The following is a 25,148-nucleotide window of genomic DNA, read 5'->3' on the forward strand; positions in this document are numbered from 1 at the left end:
AGGTTTGGCTAAGTTGCTGAGGCTTGCCTCCAATTGTGATCCCCACCGCTCTGCCTCCTGAATCACTGAGATTACAGGCATCCACCACTGTGTCTGACCTAGCCCTGAATTTACTAACTTTGTGCAGTGATTTCCACATCTAAGGCCCCTGATTTTAAATTCCTCAGTGTGTTGCTTGAGACCTCCGATGGGGCAGACAGGAGGCATCTGCCATGCAGGTTAAATGTTACTAGTCCTTCATTAGATTACCTAGAGTAGATCAGTCTTCTGGAGCTCTCTTTTCTGGTGGCAAGCTATGACCTGTCTCTCTCCCTTAGGTAAATACCAAAGCAAAATACTTCCATCTCTGAATCTCAGCAGGGAGTGTCACACCCCTGGGTTCAATCCCCAGTACCATTGCCTTCCCCTCTCCCCCACATACACACAAAAAAGTTTTTGAGGAACAAGTGTACAATATTATCCACCTTTGCCTAGAAGTGCCCCATGCCTCTGATCTCAGTGACAGGGAAGGCTGAGGCAGGAGGATCATAAGCTAGAGGCCAGTTTGGAAGACCCTGTCTCAAAAGAGAAAAGGGCTGGGGGTGGTGGTAGAGCTCCCAGGCTTCAACTCCAGTACCATACAAAAAGTAACGTTTATTACTTTTTGCTCTAATTTTTTAAAGCAATAGTCCCAAGAAGAGTCCAAAATCTTGTAAACTAACAATTTATAGGAGAGCTGGAGATGGAATGGTATAGAAATAATGGGGAAACAGAACATTCCCTTTATTCACATAGTCTGCAAGTATTTCACTCCTATGTGTAAGACATTGTTCAAGGACCTAAAAATACAGCACTGAATAAAGTCCCTTGTTTTCATGGTGCTTACTATAGTGGAACACACAACAAATAACTTATATATCAGTTGATAAGTGCTACAGTGAAAAATGAAGGAAGAAAGGTTACTATTTATGAAGTCTTAGGGAATGCTTCTCAGATAAGTCTTGAGCAGAGCCCTTAAAGACTATGTGCAAACATCTAGGGAAAAAATATACCAAGGAGAGGGGAAGCGTGTGAAAATTCCTGACGTTGAAATATGCTTCGTGCATTTGAGGAGCAGCGCGGAAATTAAATATCTCAAGCGAGATATGGGAAGACCAGAATAGTTGGGAGAAATCAGACAGGCAAGTGTGGGATAAAGGTGCAAGTCCTTGCTTGGAGATGGAACTCAGGGACGCTCTACCACTGAGCTACATAAGAATCCAGTATTTTCTTTTGAAACAGGGTCTTGCAATTTAGCCCAGGCTGGCTTTGAACATTCCATTAGATCTTCCCACTTTAGCTTCCCGAGTCGCTGGGGATTAGACGCACACAGCCCTGTCTCCGCTGCAGGTTTTTAAAAAGTGGAAGGGCAAACCGAGCACGGTGGCCCGGGCCTGTAATCCTAGGGACTGGGGAGGTTGAGGCAGAACGATGGTAATTTTGAGGCTAGCCTCAGCAATTTAATGAGGTTCTATGAAACTTGGCAGGAAGGAACCTAAATACTCACACAAGAGCGAGCTCTACCACGGAGCAACTTCTAGTCTATTTTTGTAGATGCTTGAAATTTTTCACAATAATTTTGTGTAAACATTTAGTTTTAAAAGGTAATTCATCTTACGCGTTTTTTCTACTCTAAACAAACATCCCCTGAAAGCTGTCTATAGCTAGTAAACCCAGTCGTCTGCTTTTTGCAAAAAAGAGCAAAACCCAGTGTTCAGCAGTGGTAAAATAAATCCTTTGATTCGACAGAGAAAATTCGCGGCACAAAACGGACGCGCTCAGGGAAACGAATTTTTTTTTCCTTAGGAATTAGTGTTTTTTTTTTTTTTTTAACGTTACTACAAACTCCCAAGACCGATCCTACTTCCACAAAGAAATCAAAACGCAAGATCCTTGTAATCCGCGGAAATGACGCCACGCGCTGAAAGTTGTCTGTGGGTTCCGAGGCAGGGCGGGGCCGGACGGGCGCGGACGTCAGCACGTCGGCCTTTTCTTCTCACGCCCAGCTTGGAGAAGATTGACAAGAGCGCCCAGGCTGGCGCCAGCCGCGCAGTACTCCCCCAGGAGCCTGGTCGACTGCGGCTGCGCAGGTATGCTGGGGCGTGGCTTCTAGTCATCCGCCCCTGCCTAGCCTGAGCGACCATTGAAGAGCGGCAGCCCGAGGGCCGGGTAAATCTCTACCGCCCGGAATGATTAGCCCAGGGCCGCCCCGCCCCGGCTCCTCCCGCCCTCGCGCTCCGCCTCCCTCGCCTGCCCGGCTGCGGGGTGACACTGGGCTTCGCCCTGGGAAGGGGGCGAGGGCAGCAAGAGAGACGGCGGCCGGGTGGCGGCGACTGGCACCCTGTGTGAGCGCAGGGAGGGGAAAGGGGAGATTGGAAAGAGGGAGCCGCGCGGTGTGAATGGGAGGGGTGCTTGGTAGCGGAGGGACGGTAGAGCGAGGGGCGGCGGTGAGGGGGCCAGGCTGTCCCGGGCGTGTCCTGCTGTAGTCCGGCTGGCATCGGTTGCGGGTCGGGGGACGCCAAGCTGGCGTTGCCCCATTTCTAAAGCTTTTCTTGGCAGCTTTGGCATATCTTAAGTTTGCCTCCGTTTGGGTTGTCTGGGATGCAGGGAGGAAATTTAAAGATCCCCGTAACACTTGGAGGCTTTCCCGGGATCTTTTCCTAGCTGTGTGTGCGTGCTCCACTCTTCTTCCTGGATGGAGAGGTAGAGTGGCCAGGTGGACAGGTTGACTTTCACTCTCTGAAGATTGTTAAAACAAACAAACCAAATTCCTCCCGCCCTCCCCCACGCCCTGCCCTGCAACGCAACAAACATTCCCAACAACTTTAAGAAGCACACTAGAAATTTCTGAGAGATTTTATGTGTTTGAAATATGTGCTTTGGCTCATATGCACGAGGCCCTGGTTCCATCCCCAGCACCGGGTTTGGGGGCGGTGGGAGATGGCTTTGTCCTTACGTTTATAAAATGTATGTGAATGAAAAGGGAGACTTGCATGTATTCTTAATGCATTTTTGGGTGTTCTTACTCATAAATATGCTCTAGATTCTAGGACTTAATATTGATATTATATATTTTGTTAATTGCTGTGTTTTCCTGAATCTAAAGTGTCTATGAAATCTAAAAAGTGTAAAAGTTTATCCCATTGATGGTGTCAACTCAAGCAGATAAATCCCTTGTTTCTGACAAATCTAGATTCTTTTTTAAAAATACGACCTCTTTTGAACCAACCTTTGGACTTTTTTTTTTCTTTCACAGATTTATTTAATTGCCTAGCTACCACTGATGAGGATATATTGGAGTAACCACTGAAACTGCCTTTTGTTGACCAGAGAGTCCAATTGTTTCACTTATTTTTGTTTGCTCTACTGCTGTGAGCTTTACTTTAACGACTGAGAAACTTGGAAAATAAAATGAACTTGCTGTGGTCTTGAACATAATTTTTTGAGGAAAATAAAAGTGCCAGAGTGAAAGCCAGAATGGCATCCAGAGAGAGACTCTTTGAACTTTGGATGCTTTATTGTACAAAGGTAATTGCTTTCCTTTTTATTTCTATTTTAAAAATACTTCACTATAAAATTTTGTAACCAGACTTTATTTAATGGATAATAGGGTATTTATTCATGCTAATGACCCCAAACTAAAAACATGTAAGGGATTTTCCATTTCCTACTCTTCAGGTTTGAATACATACATAATATTGACAGACTATAGAGTCTTTTATTTGATTCTTGTCTTCAGTTATTTCAAAATTGTATAAGTCAAATTATTCTCTTAAGAGGAAAAAAATAAAACCAACCTTTTCTTACTGAAGGTTGAATCCAGGGGCACTTTACCATTGGACTACATCCTCAGCCCTTTTTTAATTTGGGAAGGGTTTCCCTGAGTTGTTCAGACTGGGCTGGAACTTGTGATCCTCCAGCTTCAGTCTCCAGTGTAGCTGGGATGACATTTGCCATTATGCCTGGCTAAAAAGTTTTTATTTTTGTTTATGCTTTTTTTTTCTCCTACACGTGGGAATAGGATAGAGTAGGATAGAGCCTTTTTCGTGAGGAGGGCATTAAGCATTTTTCTCATAGCTAACCTTTTAAGTTGTATGTAAAGGTTATTGATTGCTATGCTAACACTTGAGAGCCTTGTCTCAGTTGCTCTTCACTACAATTCTGGGAGGTTGATTTATAACTATCCACTTTTACTGCTGAGAAAACTGATTCAGGAGTGAACCTGAAACACAGTAGTGCCTGACTCATGTCCATGCTTTTAACTATTGTGGCTGCCTTAACATTTTTATTTTTGTTATTCAAAAAATAATTTCCTTTTTCTTCTTTGTCTTTATGTGTATTTTTACATGATAGCTTGATTTTATCTTTGATTTTAGGTTATTGAGAAGAGTGTATCATAAAAACACATTTTCAAGTATTTACTCTGAAGATACTGACAAGGGTCGGAGAAACATCCCTAATCTATTTAAGTTAATTTAGGTCTGGGTAGTGAAGTTCTCAAGTTATAGCATTTATTTCAGTATTATCCCTTTAGCCTCCTTTCTTATGCTTTCAGTTCTTCAAAATATTTTTTTAACTTCTTGGTTTGATAGGTATTATAATTATTAAATGACATATACCTTGACATGTTTAATATAAATTTTTAAAATAGCTTTTAGTCTTCTGTACTTTAATGCCAGAAATATCTTTTTAAAAATAGAAAGTTCTTCCAGTAATAAATTAATCCAAATCATCAGACTCTTGAGAATAGTAACTAACACATGTTGGCCAAAAATTTAAATGAAATTTTAATATGAATGTCTAGTAATTTAAAAACAATTTATTAAAAAAAAAGCTTTCATTGTTTTCAGAATAACAAAAGGTAAATGAGGTTACATGGTTTCATTAATAAATTATATTGTTTTTGTGTAGATTTAATATTTAAGTGACACAGTGCTTGTTGAAAAGACAGTGTATGTAGTTCCTTTATGCATACACTGAATTTTATTCTTAGTGACTTTTTTTTGGGTACCGGGGATTGAACTCAGGGGCACTTGACCACTGAGCCACATCTCCAGCCCTGTTTTGTATTTTATTTAGAGACAGGGTTCCACTGAGTTGCTTAGCACCTGGCTTTTGGTGAGGTTGACTTTGAACTCGAGATCCTCCTGCCTCAGCCTCCCTAGCCTCTAGGATTACAGGTGTGCGCCCGACTCTTAGTGACTTTTATATAAGTATGAACCCTTACATTCATTTTAAATTTTCTGTTCTTAATAATGAAGGGTCCCCATGGTCAATATTATTTTATTTTTTGCTGAGCTAGGGATTGAACTCAACTCTACTTTGTGCCAGGCAAATACTCTTATCATTGAGCTATTGTTTCCAGCCCCCTATGGTCAAATTTTGAAACCTGTTTTTTCTTGAATAGGAAGATAAATTCTTTTTTTATGTTTAAGATTAAGTCCTGTGTAGCCAGGTGCAGTGGTGCATGCCTGTAATTCTTTTTTTTTTTTTTCATTGTTAACAATTTAGTGTATTTCCTTTTAATATTTTTGAACATGTACTTTACACCATTAACTGTGTATTATACATATACATTTCTTTTGGCTTTTTTTTCTTTTTTTTATTGGTTGTTCAAAACATTACATAGTTCTTGATATATCATATTTCACACTTTGATTCAAGTGGGTTATGAACTCCCATTTTTACCCCGTATACAGATTGCAGAATCACATCAGTTACACTTCCACTGATTTACATATTGACATACTCATGTCTGTTGTATTCTGCTGCCTTTCCTATCCTCTACTATCCCCCCTCCCCTCTTCTCTCTCTACCCCCTCTACTGTAATTCATTTCTCCCCCTTGTATTATTTTTCCCTTTCCCCTCACTTCCTCTTGTATGTAATTTTGTATAACCCTGAGGGTCTCCTTCCATTTCCAAGCAATTTCCCTTCTCTCTCCCTTTCCCTCCCACCTCTCATCCCTGTTTAATGTTAGTCATCTTCTCATGCTCTTCTTCCCTACTCTGTTCTTAGTTACTCTCCTTATATCAAAGAAGACATTTGGCATTTGTTTTTTAGGGATTGGCTAGCTTCACTTAGCATAATCTGCTCTAATGCCATCCATTTCCCTCCAAATTCTATAATTTTGTCATTTTTTAATGCAGAGTAATACTCCATTGTGTATAAATGCCACATTTTTTTTTTATCCATTCGTCTATTGAAGGGCATCTAGGTTGCTTCCACAGTCTTGCTATTGTGAATTGTGCTGCTATGAACATCGATGTAGCAGTGTCCCTGTAGCATGCTCTTTTTAGGACTTTAGGGAATAGACCCAGAAGGGGAATAGCTGGGTCAAATGGTGGTTCCATTCCCAGCTTTCTAAGAAATCTCCATACTGCTTTCCAAATTGGCTGCACCAATTTGCAGTCCCACCAACAATGTACAAGTGTACCCTTTTCCCCACATCCTCGCCAGCACTTGTTGTTGTTTGACTTCATAATGGCTGCCAATCTTACTGGAGTGAGATGGTATCTTAGGGTGGTTTTGATTTGCATTTCTCTGACTGCTAGAGATGGTGAGTATTTTTTCATGTACTTGTTGATTGATTGTATGTCCTCCTCTGAGAAGTATCTGTTTAGGTCCTTGGCCCATTTGTTGATTGGGTTATTTGTTATCTTATTGTCTAATTTTTTGAGTTCTTTATATACTCTGGATATTAGGGCTCTATCTGAATTGTGAGGAGTAAAGATTTGTTCCCATGATGTAGGCTCCCTATTTACCTCTCTTATTGTTTCTCTTGCTGAGAAAAAACTTTTTAGTTTGAGCAAGTCCCATTTGTTGATTCTAGATATTAACTCTTGTGCTATGGGTGTCCTATTGAGGAATTTGGAGCCTGACCCCACAGTATGTAGGTCGTAGCCAACTTTTTCTTCTATCAGATGCCTTGTCTCTGATTTGATATCAAGCTCCTTGATCCATTTTGAGTTAACTTTTGTGCATGGCATGCCTGTAATTCTAGTGACTCATGAGGCTGAGGCAGGATGATTTTGCAAGTTTGAGATCAACCTCAACAACTTAGTGAGACTCTAAGGACTTAGCAAGACCCTGTCTCAAAATAAAAAATAAAAAGGGTTGGGGATGTAGCTCAGTTGTTAAGAGCCTCTGGGTTCAATCTCCATTACAAAAGAAAAAAAATTATGGCATATACTTAATAAGACATTTTTTCAGTTGTTTTCAAAGAATATTTAAATCATGTTTCATCATTTTATAGATAATGTATTTATTAGATAATAACTTTTTCTTCTGAAGACACCTTGAATAAGATACCTACCAAATCCAGCAAATAGATTTAATTCTTCTTCCTAATGAGGATGATCACTGAATACTTAGTTCTTTGGATTTTCTAGCTATAATTGTTCCTAGTAGTTAGCTCCTCAGAAATCACCTGACTTTTCCTCCTCCAACAAACTTTTAAGCCTTTTTCTGTTTGCTTTTTACAGTTTTGATGAGCTTTCACATGACTTCAGGACTGCTCAGGTCTTTTCGTAAAAATGTTTTCTGTAACTTAGTTCTTAGAATTTCTTAGACTTTTTTGTGGGCTTATAATTGTGAAGTCTAATTTTGATTCTGCTGCTATTCTCTTTTGTGACCTTGAGCAAGACTTACCTCTTTGAGTCTCAGTTTTCTTATTTGTTGAGTAAGAGTGTGTATACAGCGAGAATGTTTTGTCTTACTTCTTAGTTAAGATTTTTGTTTGTTTTGACCTCTGAGGGATAGGTAGGATTTTTTTTCTTTCTTATTCTGTAGCTTGTTGTATAAAACCTTTTAGTTGTCCTTTCTTAAGCTTTCATTATGGAAGATTTCAAGCATGCACAAAGTAGAGAAGAAGGGTTAACTGTTTTGTATCTGTCACCTTGTTTCAACAATGATAAGTTTGATAAGTTTGTATTCAGTCATTTTTCATCTCTGTAACCTTTCATTTCACCTATATCTATCCTGAATCATTTTAAATCAAATCCCAATTTGTGATCTTACCCATAGTTAATCTATAATACAGTATTTTTTTGGTATCAGGTATTGAGCCCAGGGATCCTTAATCACTGAGCCACATCCTCAGCCCCTTTTTTATTTTCCATTTTGAGATAGGGTGTCGCTATGTTTCCCAGGGCCTCACTGTGTTGCTGAGCCTGGCCATGTTGGTGATCTTGGCTTTCAACTTGTGATCCTCCTGCCTCAGCCTCCCAGAGCCTCTGGGATTATAGACCTATACCACCAAACCTGGTCCAACACAGTAATTCTTTAAATTATCAAATTTGTGATCATGTACTAACTTTTCTGCAAGTGTAATAATATTCTTATTTTCCCACTGTTTAACTTAACATTTATTTATTTATGTATTAAATTTTTTTTAATTATTGGTTGACCTTTATAATTACTTATAAAGAATCGAACCCAGGGCCTTGCACGTGCTAAGCGAGCGCTCTACCACTGAGCCACAACCCCAGCCCTAACTTAATATTTAAATAAAGTATAAGCATTGTATTTTGTTGAAAATATCTGTGAAACTTTTAAATGTACAGGTTCCTCCTTACCAGACTTTCTTCCTTGCTGTTTGTTGAAGAAACCTTTTTTTTCAAATTACAAAGACAATTTATTTCTGTAATACAGAGAATACAACATATTCAAATAAAGCAAAAATAAAAATCAAATATAATTTCATGAAATGAATTAGAAACTGAATATAGGCATAAAACATTATTCCTATATCATAGAACATATTGCTTAAGGGTAAGAGATTAATATAACCACAAAGAATAATTAAGGACATGATGTCAGAGGACAGATTTCCATAAGTGAGATAGAGTAATACAGACAGTGGGACAATTCATTCAATACTGATATTTAATGAAGAATATCCTGAGATCTGAAGAATAGATGTTAAACTCCTGATAGGGAAAAAGCACCCAAAAGCTAGTGATAACATGTGTGAAGATTTGAGAATAAACATGGAAAGTTTCAGGACCTGAAAATAGATGCATTGCTATTAAGTGAATTGTGTTCCCCTCAAATTTATATGTTGAAATTCTAACCCTCTTGTAACTCAGAAATAGGACTATATTTGGATATAGGTCTCTTTATTTTATTTTTTTTCTTAAAATTTAGGTTTTAAATTAATAGAGACTGACAGTAGTAACCATTAAAAACCCAACACGTTGACAAAAAAAAAAAAAAAAAGAAACCAGGTTTTTGACCTCAGAGTTTTCTAAACTCTGTTTTGTTTTTGCTAGTTGACTTTCCTTGATTTTAGTTCTCTCTGCTGATGTTTGTAGACTGGCTAATATAATACTTAACTGATTCAGGTTCTATAATAGATATAGAAGGCAGTCACCAGTGATTTTTGCCTAACTGTATTATTTCATTAGGATTTTGCAAAACTATATTCTTTTCATTTATTAGAACACACAGAATATTCCTTCATCAGTTATTGATACATTTTCTTAAAGGGAAGGCAGGCTTATAGCATAAATGTTTGATTTTTAAAAAAAATTTTCAGAACAATGATTTGATTTGCTAGCATCCTGCCAAGTTGTTTTTCTTTAGTATCAAATTCATTTTTTTCTTTTTCATTTTTTTCTTTTAATTGGTGCATTTTTATATTTGTACATAATGATAAGATTTGTTGTTACATATTTATACATGCACACCATATAACAATATAATTTGGCTAATATAATTCTCTAGAACTTTCCCTCTCTCAAGTTCATCATTAATTATTAAAATTTAAACAGTGTCTACTATTGTACTGCCTTACTTTGTTTGTTTTTTTACATAAGACATCACATACAAACTTGACTAAAGACAACTTTGAAGATTTATCAAGTTCTGGTTCAGAACAGTAAGGTTAAGGTATCTTCCATTTTGCCACAGAGCTGACCTTGGTACAAGTAGTCCACAGTGTGTCAGTAATGGGTTAATATTAAAGTTCCATGATAGTGTTTTTATGGAATGCAATGTTTTGGAAGTTGTTACTGAACATTATAAAAGTTTAGTAGGTTTTGTAGGTAGTAGGACTTCCTCAGAAATATCCCTTGTGTAATATTGCTTTCTCAAAAGAATGCTAATGGGAAATAAGTATGTCTTCTGCCTATTAGTCTGGGTGTGATTGTAAACCTAAATACTCTTGATCAAAATCCTTTAAGTCAAATTAAAAGAAATTACTAGTTTCAGTTTTTAGAAGATAGAACTTAACATATTAATATTTGAAAAGAATTTAGGTAAAAACCTGTGCAATTTTTATCTTATTTTAAGTTGACAAATAATGTATGTGTTTATGGGGTATGGTGTGTGATGTTTTGATATGGACATACGTGGTGGAATGATTAAATCAAGCTGATTAGCATATCTATTACCTGACATTTTTTTGTGGTGTGCAGTTTCTTTCTTTCTTTTTTTTTTAAAGAGAGAGTGAGAGAGGAGAGAGAGAGAGAGAAAGAGAGAGAGAGAATTTTTAATATTTATTTTTTAGTTCTCGGGGGACACAACATCTTTGTTGGTATGTGGTGCTGAGGATCGAACCGGGGCCGCATGCATGCCAGGCGAGCGCGCTACCGCTTGAGCCACATCCCCAGCCCTGGCAAAATTACTTAATGTCTGAAGATTTTAGTTTATGTAATATGTAGTAGGCATCATGTCTACTGTCTTTTGACAATATTTCGTCACTTAGCATGCTTAACGTAAGGCAGACAAAGAAACAAAAATAGAGAACATCTTTATACCAGCTTTTGGAATTACGTACCTTTTTGGAAGTCATGGATTTTCACAGAAAGACATATGTATCATAAACCCTATCTCATCTGTTGCCCTCAGATAGGTATAAAGATGTATATCTATTAGAAATTTAGTCTTTGTGGCAATGCTGCAGTTGGTCCCCAGAATATATATGAGGGAAATTGAAGTTTTCAAATTCTTAGGGATGAAGAATTTTTAGATATCAAATTCTTAGGTGTCTCCAATTAGGGTATTTTTTTGTTGTGTCTGGTTTAAAGTATCGAATGCATTAAAACTGAGTAAAAAGATACAAAATGACTTAAAAGTGTGGCATTATGAAATATGGCAATGGGGTTGAAATTCAGTGTTCTTTTTTTTTTTAAATTCAATTTACACTGAAAATTCTGCAGAGCTAACAGGATTGGAGTCAGGATTTAATTCCAGTTACGCTTCTGGTTTTAGTGACTTGAAAGGAGATTACCTAGTTTCTTTATATATTAGTTTTCTCATCTGTTAAATGAAAAAAAAAAAAGCCCCCCAAACCACTATTGTACACATCAAAGTTGTTGAGAAAAAATTGATTGTACGTAGATGTACCTTAAGAGTAAGAAATATATGAGGCTGGGGTTGTGGCTCAGCTGTAGAGTGCTTGCCTAGCACATGTGAAGCCCTGGGTTCGATCCTCAGCACTACATAAAAATAAATAAAATAAAGTTATCGTGTCCAACTACAACTAAAAAATAAATATTAAAAAAGAGTAAGAAATATAAACATGTAATCTTTATTTGTATTCTTCAAATATACATTTGTGTCTGGAATATTATTCCCAGACACTTCCATTTGGCCTATATATTGTATGATAACTGAGGGTTGTATTCTCATCTTTTTATTAATAATAATGAAACTGTGTTTATGAATGTCTTAAATAATTTTTCATTTGTACTTATTTAGTCTTGCATTCAAGCAGAGTGCTTAATTATCTTGAATACTTATTTGAGTTTTTTTCTTCCCACTATAATTCGAGTTTGTTTTGGACCTTGGTGATGCTCCATTTCCTGCTGTTGGCCTTTGTCCTTCTAAATCTGGAATATGACTGAAATAGATAGTTTTGCAGTGAGCTCAGAGTAAACTTCCTTTTCAGAATAAAAGTTTTTCTTTATAATAAAAATAGAATTTAGAGATATTTTATTCAGGTAAAAAGGAAAATACCTCTTCTTATACATATTTGGAAAAAATGGAATGAATGCTCTTCTAATGAGAAAATTGACAATTTATATTAGTACAGTATTGGTTGTAATTCTATGTAAAGCTCTTAGTATGATGGACCAATACATGTCTACCCGTAAAATTGAAGCTTAATTGAATCTATATTAAGTCTCTAACATGTTCAAAGTATTGCAATGGCTCTTGATTTTTTATGGCTTAATGACCTTATAAGGAAGGAAATATTCTTTGACTTAAAAAAAAACACAACGTGATTATTAAAAGCCTTTAGTAGATACCAATATGTGTTTGTTTTTAGAAGATGGACGTCAAAACAAGAAAGAGTATATTTTATATCAGTAGACCTGGGAATAGCCCTTAGGAAATAAATGTTGCTTTTGTGATTTGACTTGAGCATTTTACTACTACTCTAAAAGTTGTTAAGATGCAAGATTTTTTTCTTTTGATTATCATAATCTAAATTTTTCTGGTAGAAGGTAGAATTGGTAGCATTTACTTTGTGTACCTCTAGCATAATTTGTAAATGTAGAAGAGTCTAAATAATTTTCAGGTTTTTTTTGAAACTGATATTTGGACATTCCATTCACAAAGTTAGCTAGTACAAGACCACAAAGCTTTCAGGTAAGAATTTATGTGGGTAGAAATATTCCACATATGGGTTTGCAGTTTAAAAAGGAAGTCTGTGCTGGAAATAAAGATTTGAGAGTTGCCATATTGGCAGTTATTTGTGTGTAAGAAGAAAGTAAGGTAAAAGGAAGTCCTAGAGAACATTATCATTTAAGAGGGTAGACTAAAACTCTCATATCTTAGGCATGTAGTAAATATCATATATATATATTTTTTCTGTTTTTTAAAAAAGATGATAGAGGAAGAAGTGTTTGTAAGGAGTTTGAATGGAAAGAGAATTAAAAGTGACTGGTAGCCAGGTGTGGTGGCAGACCCCCTGTAATCCTAGAAGTTTGGGGGCTGAGGCAGGAGGATCAGGAGTTCAAAGCCAGCAAAAGTAAGGTGCTATGCAATTCAATGAGACACTATCTTTAAATAAAATACAAAACCTGAGTTCAATCTCTGGTACTCCCATCTCTCCCCCGACCCCACCCCAAAATAAAAATGGGACAAGTATCCAATATACCACATTCTACTTTCTTTTTTTCTTTTTTCTTTTTTTTTTGTGAGAGAGAGAGAGAGAGAGAGAGAGAGAGAATTTTTTTAATATTTATTTTATTTTTTTTAGTTTTCGGTGGACACAACATCTTTATTTTATTTTTATGTGGTGCTGAGGATCGAACCCAGCACCCCACGCATGCCAGGCAAGTGCGCTACTACTTGAGCCACATTCCCAGCCCCTGCTTTCTTTTTTTTTCTTTTTCTTTTCTTTTCTTTTTCTTTTTCTTTCTTTTTCTTTTTTTTTTGGTACTGGGGATTGAACTCAGGGGCACTTGACCACTGAGTCATATCTCCAGCCTTATTTTATATTTTATTTAGAGACAGGGTCCCACTGAGTTGCTTAGTGCCTTCCTTTTGCTGAGGTTAGCTTTGAAGTTGCAGTCCTCCTGCCTCAGTTTCCCGAGTCCCTGGGATTACAGGCATGTGCCATCTTGCCTAGCCCACAGTCTGCTTTCTTGATTACAATTGTTCATATCCCTGCCATATGTAAAATGAACTTTATTTTTATCTTAAGAACTTAAAAGGGGCTGGGGATGTGGCTCAAGCGGTAGCGCGCTCGCCTGGCATGCGTGCGCCCCGGGTTCGATCCTCAGCACCACATACCAACAAAGATGTTGTGTCCGCCAAGAACTAAAAAATAATAAATATTAAAAAATTCTCTCTCTCTCTCTCTCTCTCTCTCTCTCTCTCTCTCTCCTCTCACTCTCTCTCTTTAAAAAAAAAGAACTTAAAAGACTCTTATTCAGTAATGCTATCAGTCTTGAAACACAGAATCTTAAGATATATATCACATCTGATTGTTATTTTCTTGATACTAAACACTTTGCATTCTGAAGATACTATTGATATCCCCTACAAACCCAATGTATACTTGTGAAACTGAGATAGGAATGCTTCAATATAGACTCTTTAGGTGGGTGCAGTGGCACATGCCTGTAATCCCAGCAGCTTATGAGGCTGAGGCAGAAGGATTGCAAGTTCAAAGCCAGCCTCAGCAACTTAGACTCTTTCAAAATAAAAAACAAGAAGGGCTGGAGATGTGGCTCATGGGTAAAGTGCCCCTGGTTCAATTCCTGGTACCAAAAACCAAAACAAAACAAAAGTTCTTCAAAAAGGAAGAGTGAAAGTCTTATACGTTCATAACTGTTGTGAAAACTGCAAATATTGCCTGCTTCCTCTACCCTTAGTTCCATGATTTAACTCAGTTCTGTTCCTTGGAATAACTGCCTAGGCCATTCTTCTTTATTGCTCTTGGCTCTTTTCTCTTGGAGGTTCTTTTCTTATCATTTTCCTTTTGCTATATATAAATAGGGCATATATATGATTCTGTGTGTATAAATTTTTAAAGGTTTTTTAATTAAAACATTATAATTATACAATTTCAGTTCGTTTTGATGTGGAATTTGATTTCAATCCCTGTCCCCATCCATTCCCCTCTCCCCTCCCCTTATTCTCCTTCCTCCACTTTACTGATTTTCCTCTCAATCTTTTATTATTTTTTTTTAATTTATTTGTTCTTTTTAATTATACATGACAGTAGAATGCATTTTGACATTAAACTACATGGAACATAACTTCCTATTCTTGTGGTTGTACTTGATGTGGAGTTACACTAGTTGTGTATTTGTATGTGAATATACTAAAGTTATGTTTGATTCATTCTGCTGTCTTTCCTATTCCCACCTGTCCAGTCCTCTGTACCTTCACTCTGCCCTTGCCATTGTGAGTCAGCATTCACCCATATGAGAGAACATTCAGTCTTGTTTTTTTGGGATTCATTTATTTCACTTAGCATGATAGCCTTAGTGCCAACCATTTACTGGCAAATGCAAATTTCATTCTTTGTGTCTGAGTAATATTCCATTGTGTTTATGTACCACATTTTCTTTATCCATTCACTTTTTGAAGGGTACTTAGGTTGGTTCCGTAGCTTAGCTATTGTGAATTGAGCTCCTATGAACATTGATGTGGCTGTGTCACTATAGTATGCTGATTTTAAGTCCTTTGGGTATAAACTGAGGAATGAGATAACTGGTTCAAATGATGGTTCCATTTCAAGTTTTCTGAGGAATCTCCATACTGCTTTCCAGAGTGGTTGCTCTAATTTGCAGTCCCACCAGCAATGGGACTGCATCTTCACCAACATTTATTGTTACTTGTATTCTTATTAATTGCCATTCTGACTAGAGGTGAAATCTCAGTGTAGTTTTAATTTGCATTTCTGTAATGGATAGTGATGTTGAACATTTTTTTCATATATTGTTGACTGATCATATTTCTTATTCTTTGAAGTGCCTGTTCAGTATCTTTGCCTGTTTATTGATGGAATTATTTATTTATTTTTTGGTGTTAAGTTTTTGAATAATTTATATATCCTGGAGATTAATGCTCTGAGGTATGGGTGGCAAAAATTTTCTCCCATTCTTGTAGGCTCTCTCTTCATTTTTTAAAGATATCCTTTTAGTTGTTGATAGACTTTTATTTTATTTATTTATATGTGGTGCTGAGAATCGAACCCAGTGCCTCACACATGCCAGGCAAGTGCGCTACCATTGAGCCCCAGCCTCATCTCTTCATGTTCTTGATTGTTTCCTTTGCTATGAAGAAGCTTTAGTTTGATACAGTTGTTGATTCTTGATTTTACTTCTTGCACTTTAGGAGTCTTGTTGAGGAATTTAGTTCTTAAGCCAACAGGACGGAGATTTGGGCCTCCCTTTTCTTCTAGTAGGCACAGGGTCTCTGGTCTAATGCCTACGTTCTTGATCCACTTTGAGTTGAGTTTTGTGCAGATTGAGAGTTAGGGGTTTAATTTCATTTTATTACATATGGATTTTCAGTTTTCCTAGTACCATTTGTCAAAGAGCCTATCTTTTTTCCAGTGTATGTTTATGGCACCTTTGTCTAGTATGAGATAACTGCATTTGGGTTTGTCACTGTGTTTTATTCTGTATCACTGCTTTTGATGTCTGTTTTGGTCTTTTATTATTTTTGGTTAGTACTCTGTACATACAGGTGAAATTCCCTGTATATTTATATATGCTCATAACATGATTTCTTTAAATTCATTCTGTATTTCCTCCCCTTTCCTGTCCTTTCCCTCCCTCTCAATCTCCTTTATTTACTCCACGATCTTCTGTATATATTTTTGATATCTGACCACTTCCCCACTTTTCCCTAATTTTGCTCTAGCTTCCACATATGAGAGAAAACATTCAACCTTTGATTTTCTAGTCTGGCTTATTTTTCACATGATCTCCATTTCCATCCTGAAGGGATAATTATTTAAAGTTTATGAAATATTTAAAGTAGCCAGGCTTGGTAGCATATATCTGTAATCTCAGCAACCTGGGAGGCTGAGACTGGAGAATTGCAAGTTCAAAGCCAGTCTCACCAACTAACTGAGGCCTTCAGCAACTTAATTAGACCTTGTCTTAAAATGGTTGTGGCTCAGTGGTTAAGCACCCTGGGTTCAATCCCCAGTATCACCAGAACCAAAAACAAACAAACAAATAAAAAGTAAAATTTGAAATCATTCTTACTAGGTATTGGTATATTCTAAGCCTGCTTCTAATATTGTTTCCTTTATATATGTTAAAATTGCTTCCTGGCTTTTCCTGGATGTGATATGCTTTCTTTTTATTAACATATTTGCTTTCATCTAATTGACTATGAATTCACGTATTTCACCTGAGAATATGCTTTTCTAAATAGAATTAGTTTTCTACTTAGGTTGTAAGTCCAGATATAGGAAAACAAAGGCAAGCAGGATAGAGAAGTCATAAGTCATCAGGGATGGCTTGGTGGAAGAGGTGGCATTGATCAAGGGAGGGTATTTATTTATTTATTTATTTTTGGTACTGAGAATTGAACTCAGGGGTGCTTTACTGCTGAGATACGTCCCAAGCTTTTTCTTTTTTTTTTTTTTTTAATATTTATTTTTTTTGTTGTAGTTGGACACAATACCTTTATTTTACTTACTTATTTTTATGTGGTGCTGAGGATTGAACCCACGGACTTGCAAGTGCTTGGCGAACACTCTGTTGCTGAGCCACAACCTCAGCCCTCCCTATCCTGTTTTAAAGAATAATTTTGTTTTGAGTTAGGATCTAACTAAGTTACTTACGGCCTCACTAAGTTGTTGAGGCTGGCCTTGAACTTGAAATGCTCCTGAGTCTTGATCAAATTTTAAAGAATGTATAGTAGCTTAATAGTCACAAAAGGCATTGAGGCAAGCAAAAGGCATGACCAAAAAGTATAAAAAAAACAAAGTGTCTTAGTATAGATTTTTATTTCTGGTAATAAAGTATGCTATATTTGAACTAATCTTTATTCTGAAATTACTCAGATTTCTTGATAAAATGAATTATTTTAAAGGCTGTGAAAAACTGGCAGGAGAGGAAAGCATTAGAAAGCAAAATCTTATTAAAGCAGGAACATCAGTAAATGGAAACCATTTTTTGCCTGTTGAATTTGAGCTTTTATTTTCCTGGCTTTAGGAGTGGCCAGATCAAAGCCAAGAAGCTACTCAGCATGAGAAATGAAGATTTTTCTTTATAATCTCAAGGCTTATTCCTTTGGTATAAAGGTGAACTACAAGTCAACCCACTTCACTCACTTCACTTGGGAACTTCCAGGAAAACTGCCTTGAATAAGAATCAACAGGAGACAACAGAAATAGATCAGGGAAATAGGAAAGACTGAATATGTTGGTATTGGAATATATAGATTATAAAATTAGTATGAGAACTTTGATTAAAGAATTAAAATCAAACTTGAACAGATTTTTGTGTTTTATAGAAGACAACATTTATTATAAAATATTTCATTATTTAATGGAACACTGAAAAATGCTGGTAGCCTAAATTGCAGTTTTATAGTTTTATTCATGATGTATGGATTGATAATGCATGAATACCTGTTACCTGGTTTTCACATGGACAGACCATGACACATACATTAGCTGTCTCTCTAAGGGGAATTGTAAAATGTATTTTAATTTTAAAGGCTAATTTAAAAAATAATTTTAAAAAATTATTCTAATTTGTAAGGCTAATTTTCTTTTTTTTAAGTGTAAAGCCGGGTAATGCCTCATGCCTGTAATGCTATGACTTGGGAGGCTGAATCAGGAGGATCGCAAGTTCAAGGACCAGTCTGGGCAGCTTAGCAAGACACTGTCTCAAAATAATAAAATAAAACATGTTGGGGATGTAGCTCAGTGGTAAAGTGCCATTGGATTCAATCCTCAGTCCAAAAAAAAAAAAAAAAGAATTAATAGTTAAAACCAAAACCTTTCTCAGTAGTTTCCAGTAATTGATAGAATAGAAACAGTAAAGGTAAAGGTTTAATTATGATGTATTTATGTAGACTTAATGCCCAATATACATTCCTTTCAACACACAGATATTTACAAAAAATGAGGATATAATAAACCTTAAAAGAAGTTTCAACAGATTTCAAACAATTGAAATAGTAGAGTATGCTTTTTGGCCAGAATATAGTTAAGAAATTGATAGCAAGAAGTTTAAAAAGACAAAAATCCTGGAGGTGAGAAATATACTTTAAAAATAAGCCTGATTGAAGAATAGTAGAAAATAAGATTTTTTATATTCAATGATGAAAGTACATTTTAGAACTTGACAGAAGGGTAGCTACTGTATTAGGAATGTTTATGACTTTAAATGTTGGAAATGAAAAAAACTAGTCATTTGTGGCAGCCGGCTTCCAAGATCCCTACGTCTTGTTATTTACAGCCTTGTGTAGTATAGTTCCTTCCTGCATTGTACCCGTGTTGATCTTTGTGATCAAGAGCATTTGGCAACTTAACACTATGTTATTTCTGAAATTAGGTTATAAAAGACACTATTGTTTCCCCTCTCATTTTTTTTTTTTTTCATTTACTCTGGGGAAATTCAGCTGCTCTGTTGTGAGTAGGCTAATGGAGAGAGACCCCTCTTGTGAAGAGCTAATGCTTCTTGCCAGTGAAAACATGAAGCTTTTAAGTGATTCCTCCAATCCAGTCGAGCTTTGATATTACTACATTCTGAATTGACATAGTTATTATAAGGCATTGAAAAAAGCTGAGTCAGTACCCCTCAATTGAGCTGCCTTAGAATTCCTTCCCCTTAAGAAACAGTGAAATAATATATGTCTGTCATTTTAAGCTGCTACATTTTAGGGTAATATGTTATACAGGAGTAGATAATTAGTATCTCATCCATTTAAGAAGGTAAAAACAACAAAATAAACCAAAATAAACCAAAGAGTGAAGGAAATTAATATTTTTATATGAAAATTCTCAAATTTATTGTGTGTTCACTTGTTTTAGGGAATACCTATGTATCAGAAGTGGTGAGTATTAAGGAATAGATTTAATTTGAATTGCTTACCATTATATTCTGAGGATGAATAGCACAAGTACAATCTGCATCTGGATATATTCTTAATTAAGAATCTGGAAGCGGGATTGAATGTAACTGTCTTTTAGTAGCTAAGTAACTAAACTTGAGATTTAATTAATACTGTTTCTGAGTATGTGGAGATCTTTCTTTTTTGTGGCCTTTAGGACTTTTTTTTAGGTTATATTGAAGCTGGCTGTTTTTTGTTTGTTTGTTTTTTGAAGCTGGCTGTTTTTTTTTTCTGTACCTTGAATTTACTGATTCTAAATTCCACTTTTATCATTTTTGCCTACTAAACCTCCATTTTATTCATACACAGTTCAAAGGCAGTGTAGGGCAATCGAAAGAGCACTTATTGGGTTCATATATCCTTGCATTTTAATTCCAGCACTGCTAATTGTTAGCTGTATGATTTTGGCCAAGTTATATATCCTTAGACTGGCCCTTTTGTAACATGTAAAATGGGGAGAATGTAAACCTTTTCTGGATAGTTTTAAGGAGTAAATAAAATGACATATTGCAAAAATGCCTGCTAATACCACTTTGTACATGGCAGATGTTTTAACATTTTTAAGTGCTTTTCATCTTAGAAAATGAAACAGTACTATTTCTTTCCTTATATTTTCTCAGATCCTCAGGAGAACTCTGTGCTTGTCAAATACTCAGTAGCCCTGACCTTTAGAATTTGAACCAGATACTGTAGAGTTCCTCAATAAAATATGAAGAGAATTGTGTTAATTTTTTATTGTTGTGGGACTGTTTTGTGTTTAACTTTTACCAAGAAGTAATCCTCTGCTTTTTAGGAAAGATGGGGGTCAGGAAAACCTCCAGATACTTGTATTTCTGGAGTTCTTCTGGGATGGATAAGTGAATAAATTAATAGATGAACGACATTAAAGTTGGAAATGTAAAAAGCAGATAATAAGATTTGAAAAGGGGCTGGAGCTGTGGCTCGCAGGTAGTGCACTTGCCAGGCATGTGTGAGGAACTGGGTTTGATTCTCAACACTGCATATAAATAAATAAAGGTCTATCAACAACTAAAAAAAAAAAAACTTGAAAAAATTTGTCACAGGAGATTGTTTTTTGTCTGAAATATTTCCATCTTCTGATATCTAGGTGATGATGTAGATAGTGGTAATTTATAAGCTGATTTTGGAATAGTATATTAATAGACAAAAACAAATACACAAAAGGTCAGCAGTCCCTGCATATTCTGGGACATTCTGGGAACATTCTGGTGCTGGGTTCGATCCTCAGCACCATATAAAAATAAATAAATAAAATAAAGGTATTGTGTCCAACTACAACTAAAAAAAAAAAATTAAAAGAAAAATTTCTGAGGTGTCATATTTTTTTCCACTCAGTTTTATTGAGATGTCACTTCAAGTCATAAAGTGCATATATTTAGGACTGGGGTTGTGGCTCAGTGGTAGAGTACTTGCCTTTCATGTGCGAAGCACTGTGTTTGATCCTCAGCACCATGTAAAAATAAATAAATACAATAAAATTATTGTGTCTGTCTATAACTAAAAAATTTTAAAAAATGAATATATGTAAAGTGTCAAAGGTGATGAATTTTGATACATACAAATATTTGGGTAACCACTACTTTAATCATTTTTATTCCTGAATGGTATTCCACTCTATTAATATGCCACAATGTATCTATTAATTTGTTGATAGAATTTTTGTTCGCAGCTTTGGAATGTTAAAAATCAAGCTTGTATAAGCATTTTTGTAGTGTTCTTGTGACTTTTTATTTTATTTATTTTTAAATGTATATATATTTTTAAGTTGTAGTCAGACACAATAACTTTATTTTATTTATTTATTTTTATGTGGTGCTAAGTATCTAACCCAGTGCCTTGCACATGCTAGGCAAGAGCTCTACAGCTGAGCCACAACCCCAGCCCATGACTTTTTATTTTTAGGGAAGAGTAATGACTGAGTAGTTGATGGACATTGTCCAACTGTTTTTCAAGTAACTAAACCATTTTATACTCCCACCAGTAATATCTGAAATTTAAAAAGTCACTCCACATCTTCACTAACATATGATATTGTCAGTCTTTTTATTTATTTATTTTTGTCACTTTTTTTTAACTTTTGCCATTTTAGTGGGTGTGTATGCAGTTATATCCCATTTGATTTTTTTATAAATTTTTTTTAATGTGGTGCTGAAGATCAAACCCTGTGTCTCACACCTGCTAAGCAAGCACTCTACCACTGAGGCACAATCCCAGAGCCCCTCCCATTTGGTATTTTTTGTACATTTATTATTTTATTTTTTATGTGGTGCTGAGGATGAAACCCAGTGTCTCACACATAACCCCAGCCCTCCCGTTTGATTTTAATTTTTTTTTCTCTAGATAACTAATGATATTGAGCACTATTTTGTATGCTCTTTGGCCATTTGTTTCTTCTTTTGTGAAGTGCCCATTTTAAAAGTTGAGTGGTTTGTCCTTTTAAAATTTATTTTTTAGGAGATTGTCATATATTGTTTAAATTCTTTTGAGAGTATTTTGAGCAAGCATATGGCTTATCTTTCCATTTTCTGTTTGTGTGTGTGGTGCCAAAGATTGAACCCAAGACCTCATGCATGTTAGACAAACCTTCTACCACTGAGGTACATCCCAAACCCAGCTTCCCATTTTATTAATGGTGTCTTTTGTTGAGTAGTAGTTTTTACTTACTTATTTATTTATTTGTTTGTTTATTCATTCATTCATTTGTTTTGGTGCTGGGGGTTGAGCACACTATCTCTGAGCTACACCTCCAGCCCCTAATTTTAGTTAACACTAATTTTCTTTTTTGGTTCATGATTCTTGTGTCTTAGCTAAGAAATCTTTGTTTATCTCCAGAGGCAAAGGTATCATTTTTTTTTCTGAAAAGTTTTAATTTCAGTTTTTATGTTTAGATTAATGTTCCATTTCAAATTTTATTTTATTTACTTTTTGTGGTACTAGGGATTGAACCCAGGAACATTTACTACTGAGCTACATTCCCATCCTCTTTTATTTACTTTTATTTTTTGAATTTTTAGAATTGTTTTAAAATTTAATTTTTTTTTTACCTGACACTGGGGATGCTGTACTACTAAGCTACATCCCCAGCCCTTTTGATTTTTTATTTAGAGAATAAGGTATTTCAAAGTTCCTGAGGCTGGGCTTGAACTTGATATCCTCTTGTCTCGGCTCCTAAGTAGCTGGGATTACAAGTTTTCAGCTTGATTTTATTTATGCATTTTACACTTCCCTTTAATTCATTAGACAAATATTAATTGAGTACTTTGTACCAGGCATTGTTTTAGGCATGTGGTACCCACTAGCAAGCAAAAAGATAAATATTCTCTGTGAGTATTAAACCTACATCCTAGGGGAAGTGACAAACAATAAACTAATAAATAAGAATTATAGAGTATGATAAAGGACCATGAAATTGGGAAATAATAGGGCAAGGTAAAGGACAGTGAGAATTTTTGCCACAATTAGAATGTGTCATTTAAAGAATGATTTGAAACTGGGCACAGTGGCACATGCCTGTAATCCCAGCAATTTGGGAGGCTAAAGCAGAAGGATTGCAAGTTTGAGGCTAGCCTCAACCACTTAGTGAGACCCTGTCTCAAAATAAAAAGGGCTGCTGAGGACGTAGCTCAGTGGTTGAGCACCCTGGGTTCGATCCCCAGTACTGCATAAAGAAAGAGTAACTTGAAGGGCCAGAAATGTAACTTAGTGGTAGACATTTTTAATACTTGAGATCTTTGACATGGGAAGCAATTTGAGGGATCATTATACTTAATATACATTTTAAAATAGCACACAGCTCTGCCTGAATACTACTTAGAGATTTCATATTATTGCGTCTTTAGATATCTACTTAATGGGTGTGAAAGCATTACGTTTCCTGAAAAGTATACCTAATATTCTGATTTTCTTATTTCAGAAAGATCCAGATTACCTGAAGATGTGGTTGGATAACTTTGTTTCTAGCTATGAACAATTCTTAGATGTTGACTTTGAAAAACTGCCTACCAGGTATGTAGAAACACTAATTTCTTATCTTTAGTTCCTGTTCTTTTTTGGTGTGTGTATGTTTGGGTGTAGATGGACATAATACCTTTATTTTTATTTATTTTTGTATGGTGCTGAGCATTGAACTCAATGTCTCACACATGCCAGGAAGTGCTCTACTACTGAGCTACAACCCCAGCCCATCATTTCTGTTTTTTTTTAAATATATATATTTTTTAGTTGTAGATGGACACAATACCTTTATTTTGTTTATTTATTTGTATGTGGTGCTGAGGATCGAACCCAGTGCTTCACACATGCAAGGCAAGCACTCTACCACTGAACTACAATCCCAGCCCCTATTGTTTCTGTTTTAACACAAAAATTTCACCTTGACATATTACACTCAATTATATTAACACTCTTGATATCCTGATATCTTGCTCTCATCAGACATCCCTAATTGATCACAGCAGTCTTTCTTGATATTAGACCTGGCTTCTAAGAAGCCTCTTCCCTGCTTTGGTGAGATACTACCCACTAGGTGTCCCACAATTCTCTTAATTTCAAACACTCTACCCAATATTAGCACCAGATCTCACAAATTAAGGGCCAAGACCTCATAAAACTGCCCTCATTTTAGATATCAGTCACTAGTCTTAGGGGACACTGGAGCTTCTGACTATAAATTCAGCATTCTTAAATTTTTTTTTTTGTAATTATAGATGAATAGAGTGCCTTTTATTTTATGCTTATTTTTATGTGGTGCTAAGGATCAAATCCAGTGCCTCACACATGCTAGGCAAGCACTCTGCCTCTGAGCTATAGCCTCACTTTGTTTTAGTCTTGCATCACTGTGACCAAAATACCTGACAGGAACAACTTTGAAGAGGGAAAATATATTTGGAACTCATAGTTTCAGAGGTCTCAGTCCATTGACAGCTGAGTCTACTGTCCTGGGCCCAAGGTGAGACAGTTCATCATGGCTAAAGGGCAGGGCAGAAGAAAGGGCAGGGCAGCTCACTTTTTGGTGGCCAGGAGGAGTCTGTAGAATGAAATGGGAGCCAAATCTCATAATTGCGCCTTCCCTCCTTCTCTCCCTCCCTCCTTTCCTTCTTCCCTCCCTCCCTCCATCCCTCCCTTCTCTTCTTTCTTTCCCTTCCTTTTCTTCTTCCTTTTTTTCCCTTCCTTCCTTCCCTTCTTTCCTTCCTTCCTTTCTTCCCTTCTTTCCTTCCTTCCTACCCTCTCTTCCTTCTCTCCATTCCCTTCCTTCCTTTCCTCCCTTCCCTCCCTTCCTTCCCTCCCTTCTTTCCTTTCCTTCCTTTCCTTCCTTCCTCTCTCTATAGTGCTGGGAATCAAACCCAGAGCCTTGTGTATGCTAGTAAGTACTCTACCCCCCCGCTGTAGCCCTAGTCCTAGGGGCCAAATCATGAAGTACCATGCGTGCAATACTGATGTATTTGATTTTATTGTTGTTATGAATAATAAGAATGCAATTAAAAACTTTACTGTGTGAGAATACCACAATCAACTTTGTTTTCAAAAGTCACTTTGGTGGCATATTATAGAGGTTGATTTGGT

At 36.2% G+C, this 25,148-nt stretch overlaps 1 protein-coding gene across 7 annotated transcripts in view; it reads left to right on the forward strand.

Annotated features, from left to right (window-relative positions):
• The first annotated feature begins 2,161 nt into the window (after positions 1-2,161).
• The window catches only part of NBEAL1 (neurobeachin like 1), a 199,488-nt gene continuing 176,501 nt past the window's right edge, over positions 2,162-25,148 (forward strand). For all 7 annotated transcript variants that reach the window (XR_014017998.1, XM_081261110.1, XM_081261111.1 and 4 more), the window contains exons 1-3: positions 2,162-2,363; positions 3,275-3,546; positions 23,500-23,591. Coding sequence is in view for 6 of the 7 variants with exons in the window: in XM_081261110.1 (XP_081117236.1) it covers positions 3,496-3,546; positions 23,500-23,591 (143 nt within the window). In the remaining variant the exon portion in view is untranslated. The remainder of the gene's footprint in view (positions 2,364-3,274; positions 3,547-23,499; positions 23,592-25,148) is intronic.

This window comes from Spermophilus citellus, assembly GCF_964194105.1.
Source record: "Spermophilus citellus genome assembly, chromosome: 11".
NCBI lineage: Eukaryota > Metazoa > Chordata > Mammalia > Rodentia > Sciuridae > Spermophilus > Spermophilus citellus.